At 39.8% G+C, this 16,419-nt stretch overlaps 1 protein-coding gene across 1 annotated transcript in view; it reads right to left on the bottom strand.

Moving 5' to 3' along the window:
* The window catches only part of YTHDC2 (YTH N6-methyladenosine RNA binding protein C2), a 46,053-nt gene extending 32,381 nt beyond the window's left edge, over positions 1–13,672 (bottom strand). The window contains exons 1-6 of the mRNA XM_054032128.1: positions 13,337–13,672; positions 11,879–11,969; positions 10,638–10,834; positions 8,519–8,718; positions 3,422–3,588; positions 985–1,087 (exon numbers count right to left, since the gene is read on the bottom strand). Coding sequence (XP_053888103.1) covers positions 985–1,087; positions 3,422–3,588; positions 8,519–8,718; positions 10,638–10,834; positions 11,879–11,969; positions 13,337–13,520 — 942 coding nt within the window. The 5' untranslated portion in view covers positions 13,521–13,672. The remainder of the gene's footprint in view (positions 1–984; positions 1,088–3,421; positions 3,589–8,518; positions 8,719–10,637; positions 10,835–11,878; positions 11,970–13,336) is intronic.
* Between the last annotated feature and the right edge of the window lie 2,747 nt (positions 13,673–16,419).

The following is a 16,419-nucleotide window of genomic DNA, read 5'->3' on the forward strand; positions in this document are numbered from 1 at the left end:
AATCTTATTATTAAAGATGATGCATGATCCACAAAACACTGCTAGATTTTTAGATCCTCAGTTGGGTTTTCAGACTGGCAGTTGCAAAACAATCTCCTTACTCGATAACTGAACAAATCTGATCTGGAAATCGCTGAGACAAACCTGGATCCCCACAACTTAATTTTTATAAAATAACTTTTCAGATTAACATTTACCATAAGAGCAAAAAAAAAAATAAAAAATCAATCCTCCATGAAGGATAATTTAGTCACAGATAGCTGACTGGAGATTATTTACATCTTGTAACTTTTTCTAAAAAAGTCAAAAAAACTCAGAACCATTAAATTGTGAAGGTATCTTACTCTATGTAACCATGTGTTCCTATGATTGTTACCTTTGTTATGCTTTCTGTTACAATCTAAAGCAACACACATTAAATTGGTGTAAGCTCTTTGGAGCAGGACCTCTCTGTATGTTTGTACAGTGCTTAACACAATAGGGTCATGATCCTGACTGGCCAGAGTGCTCAGCACTTTGCAGTACAGAATGCTATAGAAGTGTTGCTTCAATTTAGACTGCAAACAGAAATGTGAGACACATGGAATTCTGATACATGCTCACAAGACTCCATAGTAGCAACATGAGCTGTCCTAAGACTAACTGTATTTAGTTCCAAAGAATGTTGCAAACAATTCAGGATTCTATCCTCCCCTCAATATATCTGTGTACTCTTATTAATTTCAAATATATACTAAAAAAAACTGAGCCCATTAAACTGGCAGGCAGTATTTTTAATGCAGAAAAACATACAAACACATGAACTACTATATAGACCAGCCAAAGGCAGCAAATACAGTAATTATGATTCATATTCTGCTCAGCTGACAAATATTTGAGACTAAATATATTATACAGCCAATTAATGAGAAAAAATAAGGCCTGATCTCACAGTTGTCAAGGCCTCTGGAATGTCACTCTACATGAACACGTAAGGGTTCTTACCACAATAACATGTGTCACAGTCGATAGCGTGCTGTCTCCAGCCATTAGCGTACGAAGTAATACACCGTTAGTGCAAAATGTTAGCAGCGTCTTTGGAGAAACCCTAAACAAACAGTTATAAAACAGACACGTTCAGTTCTTTGCAGTGTTCTAAATTACATAGAATTTAAAATATGCAATCTATCTTTCATATTCTTATTAAAAATGAATGCTACTAAAAAAAAAAATTAACACCTGGTCACTAAGAAATGATTCCTTAACGTAAGGTCAGATTCAGAGTAAAAATGCCTAAGATCAGAACCTTGAGAATATACCTGTATGCCAACCTGACTTTAATTATATGTAAAAATCCATAGGATGGCTTAGTTTGTAAAAATATGCTCTTGAACTTTCCAGCTTATACCACTGAAAAATATTTTCAACTGTCAGTGCTTGAAATCAGCCAGGTCACACCAACCTGGCTTGCAAGCCAGTCTTTTTAGGCTACAGCTACACTAGAGAGTTTACAGTGGTGGAGCTACAGCGATGCAGATGTGCAGCTGTAAGTTCTCTAATGTGACTGCTCTAAGCTGACAGGAGAGAGCTCTCCGGTCTGCTTAACTATCCAGCCCTGCCAACATAGCACTGTCTATATAGCGCTTGCATCACTCTGAGGGGTGGCTTTTTCACACCCGAGTGCCATAAGTTATACTGCAGCAAATGCTAGTGTAGACAGAGCACCAGAGGCTTCCATCTTGTTCTCCAGAATCTCAGCTCTCATGTCAGTAGAGCCCAAGTGATTATATTTTAAATATCTGCAAAACTTTATTGTGCTCGCATCTCATTTTGGTGCCTGCATTAGGCAAAGCGAGGTGTGCGGGCAGAGCCTGGGAGACTGCCACTACTTTTCCCCCACCAATTCAAGCCCCAACAAATGCTTGACTAACATCCACCTCTAGCAAGAGTTTTTTTCTTGCAGACATATAAAGCGTAGCAGCAAAGGGAGACACACAGGATAACAGCTAGGAATCCATTCAGCCTCTCAAAAAGAAGAAACCAGCCTAAAGGTATCTTACCTCTCCATCCCTAACCTACCTCTGTTCAGATTGACATCTGTGACTGCCTCTCCAGCTTCTCTTCCTGGGTACCCACCGCCACCGCCCCCCCCCCCCCCCCCCCCCGTCATCTAATGCTTAACAGGACTAAAAAAAATAAACTACTTTCCCTCCCAAATGCTCCCTTCTTCTCCTCTTATCAATTACTGTTGGAAATTCCACTATCCTCCCAGTCTCTCTCCCATTCCCCTCGCACATTAAAGCTCCTTCTAGAATCCTGTTAGTTCTTTTAGGAGATATTGCCTAGGAAAACACCTGCTCCTGTCCATCTCTGCCACCAAACCCTACAGAAACTAATTATTCCTATCCTCAGCTACTGCAACCTCCTCTTCTCTGGCCTGCCGGACAGACACTCATTTTGCCCCAGCCCTCTTCAGACTCTCAAAACGGTCTTGCAAGTCCATTTTACTGGACATTTTCATAATCTTTAACCCCTCTTAAAAACCCTTCACCAGCTTCCTGTGACTTTCTCCATCAAACGTATGCCTCTGTATTCATCTTCAAGGCCACCTACCTCCTTCATTGCTCTGCTTTTGTCACCTTCTGCACTCACCTTAGCACCTCCACTCCACTGAAGCTGCATAACTAGCCAAGACCTTAGTGTCCTCCTCCCACTTGTCCCCACACCTCCTTCTGAATGGCACCATATGCCTGGAAACCCCCAACCCCTATATCCTCTGTCCAGCCAATCTTCTCCCCCCCCCACCCCCACTTTAAAAAACACAGGTCTCCCAACAGTTTGATAAACCTCCTGCTGAAAGGGTTAGCTAATGAACAAATTAAACAAAACAGGCAAGGGCTCAGCTAATTTTTGTTTCCTCCTATTTTCTACAAGTTTAAACACTATTTAGTGTGTATTACGTAATTATTTAGGACACGGCCCTGTCTTACTAGCATATCTTCAGAGCGCCTAAGACTTTCAGAACTATACAAATAATGAATCAAAATAAACTTTTTTATTTTCACTAAAATGAATTGGGGTTTTGTGCTTGAGGAAAAACTTAGATCCACATTTCCTCAAATTATTATTTATTTCCAGATCAAACTAAGGCTGAAGTTTTGCGTCAGCAGAGATTTCTGGTTTTTGCACCTTCATAGACGTCTGATCAGATGGAACTTCATATTTTATACTTCAGACAATGTAGCCAACTATCTGTGTTTCTTTGATCATTTATTATTCAGCATCACAGATAAGCATGTTGCTTAAATGACATGAGATAAACAGTACCTGCCCTGAGGAACTTAAATTCTAATTTTTCTTCAAAGAGTTAGATGCATTCATGCAACTTCTTGGTGTGTGTGGGTTTTTTTTTTTTTATATATAAACATAATATTATTTATACCTGCTTTCTAATCGGATCTGATAGCCAATTGTCTGGCCAATCTTTTCTCTTCTTTCTGCGGCAACCCTTTCAGCCACAGCAATAGCTGCCAAACGTCTTGGCTGAGTGCAAAATATGCGACATGGAATTCCATTTTTGTAACAGTCATCAAGAAGGAATTGAGGAATCTAGAAGAAAGTGGATTTGTTTTTTAGTTTGATAGCATTGCAACCTTTCTACCTTAGCAGACAAAATATATAACTGAGCAGCACCACTGAGTAAAGCAGTTTGCATTGGCTCATTTTATAAAGAAGAGATGGAGATTCAGTCTAATAGCCCATTACAACTCTTTTTTCATTATTCATTTTAGGCTATTTTGGGTGTTTAATACTGGTACTCAGCACGAAGGAGGCAGATCACCATAAATCATTGCAGAAATAGACAAGAGGTGAGAGGTCTGCTCTCTCCCTCTCTGTCATTTATTATTGAGAGGAAAGGTCAAAGCTTCTTACCCTAGAGGCCAATCCCCATCACTGCAAGGCTTTGGGTGCTGAAATGTTTGACCTTTCTTTTCTCTCCTCCTACATATTAACCTTTCTTAGGAGGCTCTGCTGAGACTACTCCTCCTGTTGCTGCCAAATGAAAAACACACAGGGATCCCTCTCAGATTCATAGCAGAGGGCAGAGCTGGTTCCTGATACAGGAAGAAGGCATCCAAAGCCAAAAAGAAATTTTTCTTGGAGTGTTTAATAGACCCATAATGGGCTATTACTGACAAAGTCAGGGAAATATTACAGGCACCTTTCAATTTGATTTTAGGTAGATGACGTTATTTTGGGCTCTAGCCTGTTTAAGAGAGAATTTGAAACATTTCAGATGCTGTTTTCTCAAGTTCCTGACCCAAAACAGTGAGATAAGGAGCACTGGTACACAGGATGATCTAACAAAATTTTAACGATGTTAAATTTCTAACCAAATATATAAAAGAACACTACAATTCTCTTAAAAGGGAAATAACACTGCAATTTTGCCATGACAACTTTTAGGAAAAGTTTCATGTAGTCATAGTAGAGTTTAAGAAAACTCTACAGTCATTATTTAAAATAAAAATAAATACCAAATACAGAAAACAAAGATTTACTGAATATGTCTGCCCTTTTTGCATCATGACTGACAATTTTACTATCCTCATCTAGTAATCGATTTATGCCATTGTTAGGTTTTGATTGTTTCTAATATATTTAGAAAATTATTTCTTATGGTCCTTAACCCTACTGACCACAGATTTTTCCACTGATCCCTTTCTTACCATTTGTCTGTATTTCCTAACTGTAATTTGCAGTCATTTCTATCAACTGTTCTGTATGTGTGCATATGTCAACAATTTCTTAATTGCCACTTTCACTTCCCCTCTAAATCAGGATGGGTTGGGCCATAAAGCAAAAAAAATAAAACCAAGAATTGTTGACTCTTCTGGGATAAATCCTGCTCCCTTAACCTTGCATTGGAACTTCCCATGTGCATAAAGTAAGCAGGATTTGGCCCTGTGTTCTTAGGTCAGTTCACTGTGTTAAAAACACAGCACATAATGCAGGGGTCATAAACTACAATAAAAAAAGTGTAGGGTTGGAACCTGCCTGGAGAGGTCAAAGTCCAGCCCCCCACCCAGGATAAAGTATACTTTAGACCATCTCTGACAGGGGTTTGTCTAACCGGTTCTTAAAAATCTCCAATGATGAGGATTCCACAGCCTCCCTTGAAAGCCTATTCCAGACCTTAACTATCCTTATACTTAGGAAGTTTTTCCTAATATCTAACCTAAACCTCCCTTGCTGCAGAGTAAGCGGATTACTTCTTGTCCTACCTTCAGTAGACCTGAACAATTGATCACCATTCTCTTTATAACAGCCCTTAACATATCTGAAGACTTATTAGCTCCCCCCTCAGTCTGCTTTTCTGAAGACTTAACATGCTTAGGTTTTCTTAAATCTTTCCTCATAGGTCAGGTTTTCTAAACCTTTTGTCACTTTGTTGACCCTCTGTGGACCCTCACCAGTATGTCCACACCTTTCCTAAAATGTGGCACCCAAACCTGGACACAGTACTTCAGCTGAGGCCCACCCAAGCCAAGCAGAATAGAACAATTACCTCCCAGGTCTTACATATGATAGTCCTGTTAGTGCAACCCAAAATGATAACCACCTTTTTTCACAATTGCATTGCATTGTTGACTCGTTCGATTTTGTGATCCCTGCCCGTATCCTTTTCAGCAGTACTAACACTTCGCCAGTTATTCCCCATTTTGTAGTTATGCATTTGATTTTTCCTTCCCTAAGTGAAGTACTTCACTCATCTTCATTGAATTTCATCTTGTTCATTTCAGAGCAATTTTCTAATCTGTAAAGGTATTTTGAATTCTAATCCCATTTTCCAAAGTGTTTACAACCAGTCCCAGGTTGGCGTCATCCACAAATTTTATAAGCATACTCTCCACTCAATAGTACCTAGGGCTATCGATTAATCACAGTTAACTCAGCGATTAACTCAAAAAAATTAATTTCACTGTTAAATAATAGAATACCAATTGAAATTAAATATTGATTTCTATTACAACATAGAATACAAAGTGTACAGTGCTCACTTTATATATTATTTTTATTACAAATATTTGCAGTATAAAAATGATAAATAAAAGAAATGGTATTTTTCAATTCATCTCATACAAGTACTGTAGTGCAATCTCTTTATCCTGAAAGTACAACTTACAAATGTAGATTTTTTTTTTGTTACATAACTGCACTCAAAAACAAAACAATGTAAAACTTTAGGGCCTACAAGTCCACTCAGTCCTACTTTTTGTTCAGCCAATCACTAAGACAAACAAGTTTGTTTACATTTATGGGAGATACTGCTGCCTGCTTATTTACAATGTCACCTGAAAGCGAGAACAGGCGTCCGCATGGCATTTTTGTAGCCAGCGTTACAAGGTATTTACATGCCAGATATGCTAAATATTCATGTGCCCCTTCATGCTTTGGCCACCATTCCAGAGGGCATGCTTTCATGCGGATGATGCTTGTTAAAAAAGAATGCGTTAATTCAATTTGTGACCAAAGTCCTTGGGGGAGAATTGTATGTCTCCTGTTCTATTTTACTCGCATTCTGCCATATATTTCATATTATGGCAGTCTTGGATGACGACCCAGCAAGTTGTTCATTTTAAGAACACTTTCACAGCAGATTTGACAATGCAAAAAAGGTACCAATGTGAGATTTCTAAAAATAGCCACAGCACTCGATCCAAGGTTTAAGAATCTGAAGTGCTGTCCAAAATCCAAGAGGGACGAGATGTGGAGCATGCTTTCGGAAGTCTTAAACGAGCAACACTCAGATGCGGAAACTACAGAACCCAAACCATCAAAAAAGAAAATCAACCGTCTGCTGGTGGCATCTGACTCAGACGATGAAAACGAACATGCGTCGGTCTGCTCTGGATCGTTATCAAGCTGAATCCATCATCAGGGTGGTTGAAACATAAAGAGTCATATGAATGTTTAGTGCATCGGACATGTAAATATCTTGCGATGCTGGAAACAGCTGTGTCATGTGAATTACAAATGTCCCCTGAAAGGGAAAACAGGCAACAAAAAGCAGGCAGCATTATCTCCTGCAAATTGCAACCAAACTTGTTTGTCTGAGCAATTGGCTGAAGGAGGACTGAGTGGACTTGTAGGCTCTGAAGTTTTACATTGTTTTATTTTTGAATGCAGTTACAAAAGTAGAATTATGTACAAAAAGTAAGTTCAACTTTCATGATAATGAGATTGCACTACAGTACTTTATAAGGTGAATTGAAAAATTTTTTTTTTACAGTGCAAATATTTATAATAAAAAGTGTAAAGTGAGCACTGTACACGTATTCTGTGTCGAATACGTAACTGATTTCTGTAATTGAAATCAATATATGTAGAAAATATCCAAAAATATTTAAATAAATGGTATTCTATTATTGTTTAATCACGCGATTAATTTTCTTAATCCCTTGACAGCCCTAAATAGTACCAAACTCTTGTGGGAGCCCACTAGATATGTCCTCCGTGTGACAGCAAACCACATTGATAACCGTCATATAGGACAATGGTTTGCTGTCACACGGAGGACATATCTAGTGGGCTCCCGCAAGAGTTTGGTACTATTTAGGGCTGTCAAGCGATTAAGAAAATTAATCGCAATTAATCGCGTGATTAAACAATAACAGAATACCATTTATTTAAATAGTTTTGGATATTTTCTACATTTTCAAATATATTGATTTCAATTACAGAAATTCTGACTGTGTCAAAAGCCTCACTAAAATCAAGATATATCATGTCTAGAGCTTCCCCCATTCACTAGTCCAGTAACCAGTAGCTGACCTTCAGTTTGTGTCTCCACCATGACAATTTGCATTTTTGTTAATTTACATCTAAAAGTATTTGTAGTAGGAGAGTGTCCTTAGGCATTGATTCTGCAAGTTGATCCAGATGGACACACTGAAGTCAGTGGAGCTCCATACAAAGGCAGGAGTTCACTCATGTGGATCAGCTTGCATGATCAAGGTCTCTGAATAACTCTTCAAAACTGCTGATCACTTTTAAAATTTTCTACTTCTCAGACTAGGCTATTTGGTTAGGAATTTACACTATTTTTTGTATGGTCTTCAATTTTATTACAATGGGTTTCAATCTGACCTGCTCAGGAAAGTTTATTAGGCTGCAAGGAGAAAAAAAATGAAACAAATAAAACATTTTAAAATGCATTTTGCATTGTCTGAAAAAAGTCTAACTATATTGTTGATTAGAAAGATGTGAGAAGCACAGAAGCTTAGCCGTTTAATATAAGCACCTGATTTCTGTCAAATATTTCAGTTGCAGAAGAAGACAGAAAATGTGATCTATTTTAATGGAGAACCTTTCCACTAACAGGCCAAATAAATGCCAGAGTAATACGAAGAGATCCCATTTAAATAAATAATGTTTTAGGACTTCATTTTGACACACAGATAAAACACATATGGTTAGTCCAACAGTATAAAGAACTAATTCTGTCCTTTTAATTTCATTAAGCGAAAAGACATACCTGAGTAGTTTTTCCTGATCCAGTTTCTCCCACAATCAGAACAACTTTATTTTCTTTAATAATTCTGACAATTTCTTCCTGTTTTTCAAAAACTGGTAGAGATTGCCTGAAGGAATCAAATTCAGATTCCCCCCTTTTCACAGGAATCTGAGGGATGCCATTGTTAAGTCGCCCACTTGTCTTACTCATTTCTCTGTTCTCTAAGAAAAGACAGAATTAATGACATGGCACCAAAGGTGTCCCCCAAAATGCTATAACTCAATGCAAAACTGAACACTGATTTTATTTTAGAAACCTCTGTATTAACAAAATACCACGTTTCCATGTTAGTGCAGTAAAATATTTTAAAGTGATAAATGAACATGTTCCAGAACGCTGGTGGAAGTCATTCTGTTTGACAAAAGGTTTCTGAGAAGAAAAAAAAAAAAAAAAAAAAAGTTAACCTTCCCAATATCTCACTGCCAAAGTCGGGAAAGGCTACAAGTGCTGTGAAAACATCGGACTCAGCACCACAGGGAAAGAGAGCAATCCATTATATTTAAAAGCAACGCATCTAGGGAGAGGTGGCAACTGACTTAAAGAAGCTGACCTGTGAGGCTACCATGCTGGCCTTAAGTCTCTCCTGCAGACCCATTTCTTCCACAGTCCCTAGAGAAGTTATCATATATTAAAATAATAAATGACTAACGATTTTTTAAACCACTCCACCATGATGCATACATGCCTTCTCTGAGTTAATATATAATCATATTGTAACCCATGTGCTTCTTATCCCACTCCTTTCCTAATGATTTGTTGGCCACATTCATTGTATCCATGTTTAAATTAGTCCCAAATCTTGCAGACAGAGTATGTCTACAGTACAATTATAAACCCGCAGCGGACCCTGGCCAGCTGACTTGGGCTCATGGTGTTAGGGCTGCAGCACTGTTTAACGGCAGTGCAGACTTCCAGGTTCAGGCTGAAGCCCAGACTCTAGGACCCTGAGAAGTGGGAGGGTCCCAGAGCTCAGGCTGCAGTCCCAGCTGGGAATCCACACTGCAGTTAAGGTCCCCAGCAAGCCCAAGTCAGCAGGCATGTACCTGCTGTGGGGTTTAATTGCAGTGTAAACATGCTCTTAGACATGTGTCTAATTTGGAATATGGTAAACTGATTTTGCTGAGTCTATACTTCTAGATATACAGTGTACGGTGCCACATATTTAACACTAGCACATACCATAAACATACAAGGATCATAAAAATCTTTAGCATAAGAGGCTATTCTGCAAGAGTAATATCAAACTACCTAAAAATCAAACTATTGATGTTCATCACTATTGAATAAACTAAAAATGAATTCTAGGTAGGTTTTCATGCTTCTTGCAAAACATCAATTCAAGCAGTTTTAGTATAAGCTTACTGAGAATGTCAAATCTATCAAGAAACATCTTCGCACTATGAAAAAGTCAGAAGATGCAAATTCAGTACAAACTTGAGTCCTTTATTTCTACTACTTCTTCACACAGGCTAACAGACTGAGCTGGACAGGAGCAAACAATTGGCTAAGCAGGCTGGATAGGTAAATAGACTTACTATTTGTACACTACTATATCAAATCATACACACCCTTCTTCATAAAGCACTGCCACACGGTTATTAAACAATGGCTCCCAACCACACAAAACTCTAGCTTTGTTAACCTTTTATAATTCAACCTTAAGAACAAGAGGTGTGCAGTATTTAGAACCATCATAAAATCTGTAATATCAAATGAAGTAGAGTTTTCTGTGCACCAGACCAAACCTCCTATACAGAAATACAATTAAGCCCTCATAGCTGAATACCTGTTCAAGTAATAATCCTGTTAAAAGGTCAGTGTTCTGGCATTAGAGAATTTATCAAATGTATATTTGAACTAGTTCTGTCATTTAGTGGAGATTTAAGAAGTCTGAATTGTAAACTCTTTAGGTTATGGACCATGTCTACAACTGTATACAATTAAAATAATACAAATACAAGCTTCCTTCTTATTTTAATAGGAAAAAGTCAATAATATAGCATGGAATGAGAAAATGAAAAGCGCGTTATTTTCCAACAGTATGAACTCTCAAACTCTTATCAGATTATACTGCACATACCAGCTTCAACAGCAAACACATTTCCTCGTTCTGTTTTTGGTAGAAGTTCAGTGCGTTCTTTATTGGTCACAGGAAATCTCTGAATTAGGCTCCTAATAGCATGTTTTGTATTGGGGGTCAAACTACAGGCCATTACTGTATGAGCCAATTCTGATCCATCTTTCTTCTTTATGGTTAAATATCTGTTTGCTCCTTTTCTGAAAAACAAACAAACAAAACAAAAAAAGAAATTTTTCATTTCACTAGGTAGTAACTGTTTTATCTGTAAATACAAATCTTCTGACAATTAACTCCTAAATTATACTGAGGTGATCTACAAAAAAAGTTAAGTCTAATAATATAACAAATACCACAAAAAACACACAGAATAAGAGAAGCATCCAGCACACGATTAAGAGATCCAACAGGATGCCTAAGCAAAAGGTCAACCTGGTTTTATGATTCTGACTCAAAGCTCTGCTATTATCTCAGTGGTCATGATCAGGCTTTTGAACCTTGACAGTACCCACTTCAGAAGTTATTTCAAGAATCATAGAAGAAAAAAATATGTTTTGCTCAAACTCAGTCTCTTAGGATGCGCTTCCCCAACTGATCTATCAGCAAGTCCAGATTTTTATGTCCTTTATACACACTATGCTCTGTTTCCTCTTCTGCTGTGTGACCCTACAACTTTTGGGCTTTGATCATCTTCTGTTTAGCTCAGCTTGAAAGGGGCCCTCTGTATGAAGATTTCCCCTTTTCTACTTAGAAGATTGAAATGTGAAGCGACTTGGGGAGTAAACCCATCCCTGCAGTACCATCCAACCCCTTTCCGCCATTACTCTGTACAGATGCTCTCACAAATTTCTAGGAGTAAGGGAGGTGCTGCTCTCGATGATATGTCCCTTACCAAGCTCCCAGTCTCCATGCAGAATCTGGGTCAGGTGGCAATGCAGTTCAGAGTGGAATGACTCCTGGCTCTGTGTGTAAAGAGAGTCCTTTCTTTGTCAATTTCACGGATCCATAAGGTAGAGAGGGGGCAAGGCTTCCCAAACTATACAGGCCCCAAATTACATCAACCAGAGAACTAATGCTCAAAGAACCCTGAAAGGAACCTCAGTATCTCTTCCTTACTAGACTCTCCTGAATGATCTGGCCCTCGGTCAAACTACAAGAAATACTGGAAATATATATTGCCTTTTAAAGAGATATGTGGACTTTCATTTTTAGTAATGAACACAACTAATCTCACATTAACTTACCCTTTACTTTTAGAAATCAGACCAAGAGACTGACTCAGTCGGTGAATAAACGCTCTTTCAGTACTAGTCAAAGAAGAAGGAAATTCCATTTCTAGAAAATTAAAAAAAATTAGCAGATATAACCCAACATAAATAGCATATTACTTCTCCCCTATTTCAAATAAAATGAGAAATATTTGCTTATTTCCATGCCAAAATAAGCAATCTCACCAAGAACTAGTGAGCAGATATCTCTAACCTCCAAAGTAGCAGCCGTGTTAGTCTGTATCCGCAAAAGAAGTACTCCTGTTCTTCTAACCTCCAAACAAATTAGTCTCATTTACCTTCTCCTAAGAGGGGAGGCCAACCTGTAGTTCCACTTTGTTAGTGAGAGGTTTCAGAGTAGCAGCCGTGCTAGTCTGTATCATCAAAAAGGACCGGAGTACTTGTGGCACCTTAGAGACTAACAAATTTATTAGAGCATAAGCTTTCGTGGACTACATCCCACTTCTTCGGATGCATCCGAAAAAGTGGGCTTTAGCCCACGAAAGCTTATGCTCTAATAAATTTGTTAGTCTCTAAGGTGCCACAAGTACTCCTGTTATTTTTGTTAGTGAGAAGTATCTTCCTCCTTACACATATAAAACCCTTGCCACTACCTACTGTAGTGGTTCCTAGCTTTTTCAGGCAACTGCAGTCATTTGCCAGGCCCAGTGTAAGAGCTCAGTGGTACAAGTGCCAGGGAGTCATATTACTCTTGAATATTTTGGCCTATATGGCATTTGGGCACTTAGAGGACTGGGATGCTACAGGAGTTCATTATGTTGGGCTAGAGCTGACATAACTGATAGGATACAAAATGAAATAAGCATCCATGGAATCTCAAAAGAGAATGGGGCGGCACACATGCATGAAGTACCAGCACTCGAGACATGTTCTAGCCATGAATATTATAGCTCAGACATGACATGCTGCCAGCTCAATCACCCTAAATTCACCTCAATAGTTATTCCTATTAATGCTAGAATGATTCTACCTGCTTCCCAAACCAAGAGCCCCACAGTGCCCTCAGAGAGCTTCGGCCACCAGAATAGGGCAGCAGTATAACCTTCCGCCGCCCCATGTCCTACCCTGCCCTCGCCCACACAAACACCCCTACCCAGATCACCCCCCACAACCCAATCCATCCCATAACCCCCACACCTCTTGCCTAGGTCACTGCCCCCCAACCAAAGCCCTGCCCTCCTCCCCCATACCCCCTGCCCAGCCCCCCAAACCCAACCCCTACCTTACCCCCAACCCCTGTCTAGATACCCCCCATCCCCTGCCCTCCTCACACGCTCCCTGTCCAGATCACTCCCTCCCCAGACAGACAGATCTCCCTGCTCACCCAGAAACCCCCTCGGCCCCCAGCCCCCACGGGGCCTCACGCACCGACTCCCTCCCAGGTGCCTCCACATCATCCCGACCCGCGGTCACCTCTCTGGTCCCCGTAGCGGAACCGCTCCAGGGCGATGTTCACCGCGATCTTCACCTCCTCGTCGATGCGGATGTCCTTCAGCCCCCTGGCCCGGCTGCTGCCCGAGCCGGAGGCTGAGGCCGGGCCCCCGCCGGACAGGGCGCTGCTGGGCGGCCGGGGGGACACGCTGCTGGGCCGCGACATCTCCCTGCGGGGACAAGACCCTCGCTCCCAGCCCGGCCCCGGGGCTGCAGGGCTCCCGCTGGCGGCCGGGGCAGGCCGCGCGCGCACCTACCGGCGGCCGGGTGACCGGGCAGCAGTCGAGCTGGTCCTGCGGGGCTCAGAGGGAAAGTGAAAGGGGCGGGACCCGCCGCGACGCGATGATGACGTTCCTTCAGGCGGGGGCGGGGCGAAAGGGGCACGCAGGAGATAGGACCGGGCGCCGCGCAGGACGCATGCGCTGGGGGCGGCCGTGTGAATCCAATCACAGCCTATGGGGTAGCGCGCGGGCCTCTAGTCCACAGCTATGTGTCCCGGCCCCCGGCGCTCACTCTCCTCACCTGGCTGCCTCTCGTCCCGAGGAGCTGTCTGGGGGCGGGCTCCTCCCCACGTGAGTCAGGCTGACGCTCCTGCTGCTATTGTCTGCCCCTGTTTCTGAGGCAGGGTTCCGTGCGGGTTTGGCCTCCCCAGCAAATCGGCCTAGGGCTACAATTTCTGAAGGGCCCCGCCTCTGATTTAAAGTCCCTTTCGCCCCTCCCCCCCCCACCGCGGCCCCTAAAGGTCAATGGGATTGACCTTCCTAAATTGCTCTTCTCCCCCCTTCTGCTCTCTCTCTTTGTTTTAAAAGTTATAGTTTTTACAAAAACCTCCAAAAATAAAGCAATTAAATGCTGAACAGAACAACTAACAAAGAGAAAACAACTTTATTTGAAATAAATCCAGTGCATTATTTTAACCCTTCAGAAATGCAACAGCTGGAATTACTCCTAACTTTCTTTAAGATATAGTTGCCAAGCAGCAGAGATGCAGACTCTGCTGCTAATCCTAACCATTAACTAATATTTGAAACATGCTCTTTCCTTATTTCTAGATTACAGAGTTTAAAAATAAAGTTTAATATAAGGTAATTTAAAATACCTTAAATTACTAAAGTAACACAACAAATTTGGCAAATTTAAATGTTTATCCATTTTAATAAAGTTAAATAAAAATGTTTAACCCTTTTTTATTTTTGTTTGCCTTATAAAAGACTTGGGCCCTATTACATTGTAACACATTAAATTAATCTATGGATTAATTTGGGTTACCAAAAATAATAAAATGTAAAACAAAAAATGTATTGTTAACTAACTAGCTGTTTAAAATTACATCCCACAAACCAAATACAGCAGAAAAATCACACCACAAAAACACCACAAAAAATCAGTATACAGAAAAAAAAAACAAGCATAAAAACATTGAAGTGCTTTATAAATAAAAAATTGGTCAAAATCAATCTGCCATATATCAACAACTAAGTTGGCAATCAGCTAAAAACCACTGTCAGTTAATTTAAACTTAGCTACTATGTAAAAGCAACTGTATTATTGCTGTATTGTATTGTATTATTGCCGTACATTATTTACATAACATCACTCAACTGTTTAACCAACACACAAGTAAAAATCAACAAACAAATGGTAGCAAACAACATAAAGGCAAAAAACAATGACTACAAATTGGGTAAACGAATTCCATGTTAGCACCAGTCATAATTTGGGTAAGTGACACCGCATCTTAAGTAAAACACATGTTATTCAAAACAATCTTGTCCAGTGCCTAAGTACCAACATTAAATCCTGACACAGCAATATTTAATAAATTGGTTACTGTCCATTCAGTAGGTTATCTGGAAAACAGCATCCATAAAAAAAACTAAATCTACATCAACTACTGATGCATCACAAAGCAATGCAACCAATAAAACAAAAAAGCTAGCTGTTCCTGTTTCCTACTCAGCAAAGCTTACCAAAGGGTAACAACCAGCAGTAAGGGTAACCTATAATATGAATGGACAGTATTGGGTAGTAACTAATTACAAAATATTTATATATAAAGGCCTCATTTGTAATGTCACTACTCCAAATTTCTGTTTTAATTCTCATATACATAACATTGTGGAACACACTATAATAATGCTTATCCCAGTATTTCAAAACAGCCTTCTACAAATGGTAACTGTAATTGCTCTAATAAAAATATGTTGCTATCTACAGCACCAAAATAAAAAAGCCAAACTATAATACCAAATTTGAAAAAAAAGTTACACTTAAATATAAAGTGGTGTCATATGTACACATACATACTATACATATATATACCCATATACACTAAAAATATATGCATTATATCCATATTATTTATATGTATTAATTATCTGGGAGTGCCCCCAAGACTCAATCATAAAACTACATTCCTTAATCAAAATCCCAGGCTTAACATTCCCAGGCCCACCATAAGGCTCTAATAACAATTGGAAAATAAAATCTGTCCATCAGTCATACAAGGAAATGTGAAAACTAAGAAACAGATGGGGCATAAATGGGAAAGTAAGGTGGCCACATAACAGTCTTTAGCCCACTGGACCATTTTCAGTCCATGCATTATGCTTTTCCTGGACAATGGGTAAACATCCTCCCCATAAAAACACAAAAAGTGGGGGAATATAGTAGGAAAAGACCCTGAGACATAAGTTCTTGTATGAAAGGCCTGGTATGAGACAGGACCTGCTCACAGAATCTGGCAAGAACAGGGCTGATATTACAGAAATACACATTCCTAAGAAGTGCTAAGTCACAGAGTACTCACGCAAACACATCCCAATAGCAAGTGGTACCACAACATCCAAGGATGGTATAAAAGCATTCCCAAAGGATAACAGGAACACACACACCACTCCTAAAACATAAGGTCAGGATGACAGTACATAATAGAAATTTTTTGATCAAACCAACATGTACCAGTTGATGGGTGATAACTAGCCACGTCAGGGGGCAGTAACTAACTATGTCAGAGGGGTGGCACTAACTTGTTTGTATCAGGGTATAAAGATGTATCTCAGAGG

The sequence above is a fragment of the Malaclemys terrapin genome, chromosome 6 (assembly GCF_027887155.1).
Source record: "Malaclemys terrapin pileata isolate rMalTer1 chromosome 6, rMalTer1.hap1, whole genome shotgun sequence".
NCBI lineage: Eukaryota > Metazoa > Chordata > Testudines > Emydidae > Malaclemys > Malaclemys terrapin.